This window comes from Opisthorchis viverrini, assembly GCF_000715545.1.
Source record: "Opisthorchis viverrini unplaced genomic scaffold opera_v5_333, whole genome shotgun sequence".
NCBI lineage: Eukaryota > Metazoa > Platyhelminthes > Trematoda > Opisthorchiida > Opisthorchiidae > Opisthorchis > Opisthorchis viverrini.
In genome coordinates this window covers 535,916-545,614 of record NW_008751992.1, presented here as the reverse complement: position 1 = coordinate 545,614, position 9,699 = coordinate 535,916, and the positions used below count along the sequence as shown (strand labels likewise).

General features: G+C 40.9%; 1 protein-coding gene across 1 annotated transcript in view; it reads left to right on the top strand.

Annotated features, from left to right (window-relative positions):
- Positions 1 to 829: 829 nt before the first annotated feature.
- Positions 830 to 9,699, top strand: part of T265_10111 (hypothetical protein) — a gene marked incomplete at both ends in the record, with an annotated part of 9,983 nt that continues 1,113 nt past the window's right edge. The window contains 4 exons of the mRNA XM_009176383.1: positions 830 to 1,009; positions 2,234 to 2,349; positions 4,966 to 5,056; positions 8,824 to 8,915. Of these exons, the coding sequence (XP_009174647.1) occupies positions 830 to 1,009; positions 2,234 to 2,349; positions 4,966 to 5,056; positions 8,824 to 8,915 (479 nt within the window). The remainder of the gene's footprint in view (positions 1,010 to 2,233; positions 2,350 to 4,965; positions 5,057 to 8,823; positions 8,916 to 9,699) is intronic.

Genomic DNA, 9,699 nt, shown 5'->3' with positions numbered 1-9,699 from the left:
CGTACATGGTTGAACGGGGGCTGAGACACTGCCCACACTTAGGCAGAAGAAGGATTTGGATCCTCAAACAAAGCCTTTGGCTCAAACGCCCGACCGCAAGGCAGCGGTGTTTGGCGAGAAATACAAATGCATTACCATTTCTACGGAACAGGTCGCCACATGTTCCAACCCCCAACCTGGAGGGCCAGGAGACTGTTCGTCAGACCTCTAACCATTGACCAACCTGGTATGAGAGAATCTGTGAGTGTCGCGGGACGCTCTCCAGTATAGCTCAATGGATCGCTGAGGTTCGCAAACCTTCACACCACGGTAAGGTCCAGTCTCTTCGTGACGGGCAAGATATTTAGAATTTCTATCGAATCACTATCATATCTGTGTTACAAATTCTTAAGTTTACTGACTGGTTACCCTCCAGCAGAGGGACGTTTGAAACTTGACACGCCAAATACATAAATTCGAATGCTTGACGGCAGAAAACTCTGGTGCGATTCAGAGGTTTTCTTTACAGATTCCGATGTGACATGCTGAAAACTATAAAATTGGATGCTGACAATATTTTGATTGACTGAATTTCGGGTGTCGTATGATTGAGGAGCTAGCCCTGGTCTCGACATGTTTTGATGAATCACACTCGGTATGGGTCTCCGGAAGGAGAGTTTGGAATCCATGTCATTTAACAAGACGATGACTCATTTTCTCATGCGTCACGCCAGCAAACAGTTTCAGATTCTGCGAGCAAGAAAACCTTTCATTATTTGCGTCACATTTTTGGCTGGATCAGTAGATATATATATTTATGAACACAAGTGAAGCACATTTTTCTACCAGCATGTCCAAAGTCAGATTTGCCAGATACGTGTTGCTACTATTGTTGATTCAGCCCTCTCGGGAACGAACAAGCTACGATCAGAGACAGACGTTTCTTACCATGCACAACCACCTTCGAGATGAAATAAGAACCTGCAAGCTTCGTGGGCAACCGCCGGTGAAAGGTCCCTACGAACCTATGGTAAGTGGGAATTTTAAACTCAAACTTTCTGAATCTGCAAATGTGATATGTTGAGCATGCTGTATTTTTTTTTACCGTGTGCTCCCCTAAATTTTTAATAAGCTCCATAAAACGTGTCGTTTCCTCCAAACTGCTTTGCATACCACATGCCCGTAGGCCCGGAAATATTGGGGGTTCTTATTCAAAATTTAACCTAGTTGATACAAAACAGAACATGAAGCAGGAGTTATCGTCTTAGAAAGTCATTAGGTGGATAATTATTTTCGAAATTTGACTGATGGTTTTTCTGAAGCGGTATTATGTTAGCAAGTACATCTACGTGACTACACACTACATACAAGTGTACTAAGACGTTCATCGGAGGCGTTCTACCTTGTCCATGCAAATAGGTGCAACGGATGTTAGCATCCTTATCATTTAATTCTTCAGTTTGTTGTTGTATTCTTGATGGATTGTGAGAGGAGCTTCATGGAACTACTAGTTTCCACAATCCTGTGTGCCAGTCGTCATATAGTTTATGTTGACAATGCACCGAACGCTTCCGATGTGCCTCACGCATCCCTCCGGTCGCAGAGGTCTCAGAGGAGTGGACCTATGTGGACAAGGATAACGCTCATTTAGAGTCCATGGAATGCAATCAAAAGTCCGTTTTTGTCTATTCGTCGACACAAAACCTCTAAAAACCGTAGGCGAGAAGACGAAAATTGAGACATTTTAGGCATGTTCCTAGCCGAAGTTAGAATGAAGGTCAGAGACCACAATTAACACAGTAGATCTCCATCTGGGTTGTGCCTTCAGAAAATACGTGCGCGTTGCACAGTTCATTCAAAGGCGTCCGGTAACAGGGAGAACAAACAAAGAAGCCAGAGAACATTCCTATTGGCATATTTGTGGTTAGCTATGCTCTCCATCTTCACAACTTGTTACCGATCATCATTTTCTGCTGGTCTGAATTCATGCTCTTGCAGCCTACTCCACGAATTCTTCTATTGCATTTTAAGGGACCCATTAGAGAAGGAGTAGATATTGTGTACCTAATTATCGAGAATGTCCCCCTTATGGGAAACTTCTTCGGTGGGGCTGAAATTTCCGTTCGTCCTTGAGGCCGAAAACAGTAATCTTTTGAGTGTTTGTCCATTTGGAATAAAACATTTTGCTTGTGCACCCATATTTTCGTTACCGGACGGCATCACATTATGATGTATTAACTTTCCCACAACATAGGCTTGGGACTCAACTGTAGAAGCTCAAGCTCAGAAGTGGGCAGACAAATGTCTGTTCGGTCATGGTGAACTGCAAGGCGTAGGACAGAACGTTGCTATTGCAAGCAGCGTCGAACGGTGAGTTTTTGAAAGTTATTTTCAAGTAACTGACCCCTAATCTGTCTACCATTGCTGCTCAGAAACTCTACAGAAACTAATTCCCCTAGCTTTGGAAATTTAATTCTCTTGGTGCGCTATATAGGAAAAAGGAGCGTAACCTACCAAAGCACACAGCAAATAACAGCTACTGATTGAGTTGCCCTACTATTCACCTGCAAACATGGTCCAACATCGAATCTGGATTTTATTTTACTTTTGTCCCCTGCAGCCTGTAACTCACGTGACCAAAGTAAATCAAGCCTTGAGCTGCGCTATGAGCGTTTGACGAGCGTCTGATTTTTGGATTAGTAGTCTGCTTCATGCGCCTGAATATTAAGCGATCGATCCGATACATTTACCTGATGAGATCAGGATTAAACGAGCGCCGAAGTGTCTTTGTGTGGCCGACCAATTATTTTTCATAACTATGAAGTTTAAAAATCCCAGATGACCACGGGATAAAAACGTGGAGATTTGGAATCAGTTTTTTCTTCCCAATAGCCGTTGTACTCTTGAGGAATTAGGCCACAAGTTTATGTGGAAATTATCTGAGATGCTGAGGTCTTCCGGTATTCATGCTCTCTGGGTCTTTCATGACGGTAATTTCATTGTACAGGTGAACTGTGTGCCTCAATATCTCCCGTCATCCTCGTCCTATTTCATCTAGTTCTAGTCGTCAGGTACCTTTCTCTTATCATGGTCGTCATCCCAAAGATGCAAACTATGTTTCTTTTTCAACAAAAAGGCGTAGTTTGCGACAGTGAGTAAATTTGCTGAGAAACTGCTTTCCCATCCATTCCGATATAGTGCCCACCGAATAACCACAGTAGGCAATCTTTGTTGAGTTCGATGTTGTTAATGAAGATGATCATATGAAAGTGTAGAATAGGTTTTATAGAAAAGTATTATCCGTCTACTGAAGGCTAGATGCAGTACATTGTGCATCATCACATAACCTACACCTCAGGGTCAAACAGTACTTATATAGGTTTACATCCACAACCCTTTTGTCTTGTACTTTCGCAGTTATTCTGGCCAGTCTGTACCTAGGAGGAAAAGCACTGAACTTGAGTTTCGCTCTTATCAGAGCTGCTTATCAGTGAGTGTTCATAGCCCTGCTGAGGAGTATTACAAGTGAAGCCAGTGTGCACCTTGATTAACATGTCTGTAGGGCGAACGTGTTCGTGCTTCAGCGATGTCACTCACCCATCAAACGCGATGAACGGTTATCAAGTTACTGCTCTGATTGTGGCTGTTGATTGGCCCTCTTGTCAAGAGTTCCCATTCAAGTAGCCACAAAGGCTGTTGCAATCTGCAGGACAATATACTATTAGTTATAGGTCGTTGTGGGATTTGTGAGAATCTGCATTAATAACATCGTTCGCCCGATGGAGTAGTGGTAACACCCTCGGATAAAAATGAAAATCGAGCCCAATGCTCTCCGCTTTTGGTGTAGACTGACTAGAATAATTACGACAGGACTGTTTAAACGATAGCGCTGTGAATGTAAGCGTCTTCCGATTCCACTAACCTTTTATATATCCACTTACTCTTTTATAGATGTCCCACTTTTTCAAAAACCCTTGGGTGAAATCTTCCGGCAATCCAAAAAATTTGCGGCCTGTTACAGGGCGGCTACCTTTTTCAAATAGAGAGATTTGATGTGCTTCATTCCGCTTGGGCAGTGGTGATGTTGTAAGGAGGATAAAAATGAACACCAAGAATACTGGTGACTATCAGTATAAGGAACAAAATTTATCAAACAACTCAGCCGTACAAGATGTACCCTGAATAGCTTACAGTAATTTATTCGCAGCTTGGAAGATGTTGCATGACCTCCCATACTCAGTGACGGTCACACTTAAATAATGTCAGTGCACTTTTTATTACATTTACTTTCGGGGGTTGCTGATGTGATTTACCTGAGTTCTGCCTTCTTCAAGTAGATTTGCTGCAACTACAAGAGCATCCCAAATAAGGAATATTGATCACGCTAGCTTAGCGACACTCACTGAGTGATTATGTTTACCAATTCCGTTCTATCTCAGAATCAGAGTTTGAAAAGATATAATGATTTCATCTGCCAAAGAAGTCGAATTCGGCTGAGGATCAGAGGAATTTTATATATTTGTTAAGTCATCGTTGAGAGTATGCATCACAAGTACACATTACAGTCAGAGTTTTAAAATGGGTCATTAATTTGCGAAGGGTCACCGGATCACGTGATCAAAAAACCAGTGGGTGTTTGTTCGGTTGATGTGAAATTTGTTCGCCCTACTAACCAGCCATTTCTGACAGTGTTAAACTGACGTACAACTAATGTTGCTAGTGTAGCCAATATTCATCTCTCCTCACAGCTTCATAAGACGCTCACCGCAGGTTCCAAAGAAGATTAATACTGCTGCACGTTGCTGTGCGTTTTTTTCGGTATTGGTGACTGCCTTTGTAGAACGGTGTAAAGAATAGAATTTTGAGGATGTTTTTTGCGCCGCGAAGAACAAATTAACTGGTTTGTAAGGCTTACTCAAGGCGTTTCACTTCCTGCGCATCTCATTATGACTTCCTTCTGGAACCCTTTAATTTCTTGATATGCAGAGCCGTGAAACTGTGGGCGGAAGAATATGTGAATTACGATTTCGCAAAGGGTAAATGCAAGCGAGGGAAGCAATGTTTACATTACACACAGGTCAGTAAATTCTACCACCGTCTGAATGTCTTGAATCCACACATCAATTTAGTATGGAGGTGAAGTCAACGTCCGGCAAAGTGCCCTTCTTAGGTTGAGTGGCACATAAGTTCCGGGGGAAACCAGAGTATGTCAGAAACCACTGGGGCGGTTTTCTACTACATGTATACCCATCTGAATTCGGTATCCGCTAGTGTTGCCTCAACTTATCTTTAATGACACTTGTTACCGATAGGTGCATCATGGCTCAAAGTTAAGGTCAGTAGGGCCAATTCTCGCAGGTATATATTCATAAACTATATACAACAAAGCCCCTGGTCAGGAATCCAGAAGTTGGTGATCAGCACGCGGTATATGGACAATGTTTTGGCGACTTGTTCAGAGCGTGATGAAATCCATGAAGTGTACATGGCACTCAGAGGAACCCACATATAGATAGGTAGATAGATAGATAAATGGATAGACAGATGTATAGATAGATAGATAGATAGATAGATAGATAGATAGATAGATCGATAGATAGATAGATAGATAGATAGATAGATCGATAGATAGATAGATAGATAGATAGATAGATCGATAGATAGATAGATAGATAGATAGATAGATCGATAGATAGATAGATAGATAGATAGATAGATCGATAGATAGATAGATAGATAGATAGATAGATCGATAGATAGATAGATAGATAGATAGATAGATCGATAGATAGATAGATAGATAGATAGATAGATCGATAGATAGATAGATAGATAGATAGATAGATCGATAGATAGATAGATAGATAGATAGATAGATCGATAGATAGATAGATAGATAGATAGATAGATCGATAGATAGATAGATAGATAGATAGATAGATCGATAGATAGATAGATAGATAGATAGATAGATCGATAGATAGATAGATAGATAGATAGATAGATCGATAGATAGATAGATAGATAGATAGATAGATCGATAGATAGATAGATAGATAGATAGATAGATCGATAGATAGATAGATAGATAGATAGATAGATCGATAGATAGATAGATAGATAGATAGATAGATCGATAGATAGATAGATAGATAGATAGATAGATCGATAGATAGATAGATAGATAGATAGATAGATCGATAGATAGATAGATAGATAGATAGATAGATCGATAGATAGATAGATAGATAGATAGATAGATCGATAGATAGATAGATAGATAGATAGATAGATCGATAGATAGATAGATAGATAGATAGATAGATCGATAGATAGATAGATAGATAGATAGATAGAAATAGAGCAAAGTAATTGAGGATTATTTCCGATATCAGCTACACAAGACGGGTAGACGGGTTATTTTCACGAGGTTTCCACAGATATGCACCGTCGACTAGGCAATACACCGTTTTCAAAGTTTTTGTGCCCATTGCTACGGGTTCTGATTGTTTGCTTGTTTAAAATCGTCACAGATAATGAAGCGGATCAGGAGGTACGCTTCCTGCAAGATATCCTCGTTAAAAACGGTTTCAAGATCAGGTTTATCGATAAGTGATCAGAGAAGACACCCTCGTTGTGGTTATTCAGCGGCACCAAACGGGGCATCCTATCTCTCTCTGCCATTCAGGAATGCTACAGTTTTCTCATTCATTAACCACTGGTTGAAGTCGTCAGTCAACCCATTTCATAGTGTCCCAAAATTGCTATCCGTTCAGGAGATAACGTGAGCATCACCACCGCCGAAGATAAACCTACTGCATCCACACACCATATAAAACTCAATTTATCAGCTCTAGATATACATGCCGAGGGACAGACAACTTGACAAGCCAGTGGCCACATCAAAGATCCTTTCGCAGTTTTTACCAGCATAAGCATATGCTTCTTCTCCCGTTGCTGTTCCCTATTTGTGCTCAGAAATGCCAAGTTACTAACATTGCGATTTCACTGCAATCTCTCAGTTTTGTTTCACTCCTTATTTATGCCAGGCTCTGGTAATAGAACATTTTGGATTTGTGTTGATTTTTTTCTCTGCGCTCTGTATTTGAATTACCACATTCCTGGTTTGTTCTAGTAGGATGTATCCCATTGCGTTTCATGTCTAAACTCAAAAATAATGGTTGACCGACCCGGCCCAGTCAGCTTATGTCCTTTGGCCACATTTGACATTTTCGTTGTCTGTCCTAATTGATGGGTTGCCTACACTCGCCATGAACTACTTGACCTTTCACACGTCATTCCTCATAACACCACGGGATTAGCCACTTACCTGTGACCAAATTATTATCGCGGCAGATGCATACTTTATTTTGACTCTCTTTAAAGTTGTTAAGACATTCGGGAATAACGAATAGTGAATAATAGCTTACTGTCATTGAGAAAGACCGCCATTGGTGCATAGAATATACTGCACAGTCACTAGGATTTTTCGGATATGGGGCAGAAATTATAATCGCGCAAAAGTGGACTGTTTCTTTTGTACTCTACTCAAGTAGAAGCTGCTCACTTTACGCCTGTTCACATTACTGGAAGTTAGCCGGTGTTTTCTAATGGAACTGTTCGCGCGGCATCTGAGCCATTGGGTCCAGGTAGGATGCCAACCTACCCTAGTACGCTGACTTTTGGCTTTCTTACAGCTCAGTCGTTTCGAGTGTGGTTGGCCGGTTTGAATATCGGATGACCAACAGTAGGTGGATGCCGTTATACAAGCCTGATACTAATGCTTAGCATTTTGTCAAATCCTGTATCACGGTATGGTACTTGTAAAGTTCACGACGATTGCTGATTAGTCACCATCTCTCAGGAAACGAATGTTTCAACGTCTGGCTCAAATGAATTTTCACACCTAACGGAAATTAATCAGCAAACCAATTTGGTTTTGCGAATAGCGCATCATGGCGAAATTCATCATCTCACAAGTTTGCTAGTGGACTCATAGTTTTGAAATGAAAGCCTGAAATTTTTAGCGGATATCACGTGTTCAATCCCTCTGGGTCGTTTCCTAGCCTGGTCAAAGACGACAGCGCTCATGTTACTCAGCTTTTCGGGACGCGATCACACTTTCGTTACACCCCTAATCGCTTGTTATTCGTTTTTGCGAATGTGATGTGTAGAATGGACATAACTCATTTGAGTATTTGTGTAGACCAGCAAGGCCTGTTGTATAAAAATAGGACACTTGGTAACCCTCAGTGACTGGGCAAAAGGAATTCAACATAAGGAGCAAACATGATCCTGATAAAACAGTAAAAACTTTTCGGAAGGCTTACTGAGATGATTGACGCCAACAGATAAGGTGCTTCGTGTTTAGGTTTCGTTATGCATCCACCAGGTTTGAGATGACCAAAACGCTTCTACCCGGCAAGTCACACTAATTCTTCACAGAACACCATAGGTAAGATAAAGATAGGTAAGGTAAATTTACTCGAACAAAATCAGTTTCGGTTTTCGTTCTAAAACTTAAAAATTCCTATACCGTTTGGCACTCCGATTGTCTCAAAATTTTGTGTTTGTACTGCTTATGTTAACAGCTGAATCCGATTTCCAGGTGATGTCACATGTTTTCTTATCAGCCAAAACGATTTTCACATGTCTAGATAACATGATATTGTAATACCATAAAACTACGGAGCGGACAGCAGTGTTCCCCCGAACCTTCAACTTTCTCCTAGCGTTTACCAAACATGATGAATCATCCTGTGTACAAAAGTGCTCATAAATGTGACAAACTCATTCACTCGTAGTCAAAACTGCACCGCACCGTATTATACCACACTATTTCAGATGGCTTGGGCTAGTTCAACAAGTCTCGGATGTGGGGTTAAACACTGTCCTAAGAACGGAACTACGCTTTATGTATGCAACTACAAACCGCCGTGAGTTATTTTTTAACGACTAGCTAAATTGTCTATTCTTACTATGATGGTACAAAATGGTGCACAGAGTGAACTACAACTCTTTTTTCTTACAGTCGCCATAACTTGAAGGGCAGTCTGCAGAATGTATTGTTAATTCGTCATGAAAATTTGACTCGATGGGTTCTAATAGTACAGTCCGAAGTCTTGGTTGTCGTGGATAACATTTTTCAAAGAGTTTTAAATCTCTTGAAAACTAACTGGTTGAAAATTACCTGCAAATTCTATGAGAGCATTTTGAACATGGTTTCGTGCAACGAATGACAACCCGATTCTCCCGAATTAATCGTTTAGTCCAAAATTATTTGGATGTACCTTGAGTTCCATATCTCAGTTCAAAAAACCAAAAATCTTGTCCACGAAAGCGTCTGCTTTCAAGTTAGCGTCAATCATATGCACGGATGAACACCACATTCCTCCACTATTTTTGGGCATGCATATCACACAGTTCATAATCCATGTCTGTGGCATCCGATGAGGAGCGAAACAAGCTACACGCCGACAGTTTTCACTGTATTTGCTCATTTACTCTTGGGCCTAGGACGTTGGATGACCAAACGGATATAGCACTTTCCGGCCACGATCTACTATCAGCAGATGAATGTGTGAACGGCAATTCTCCAATTAGTACACGACGCTCAACCAATATGGGGGCAGTTTAGGCGAAATTCAGCTTTATTTATAGCAAACGATCATCAGATTATGGCATTTTGCTAGCTCGTGTATCTTGGAGGGTACAGAATTT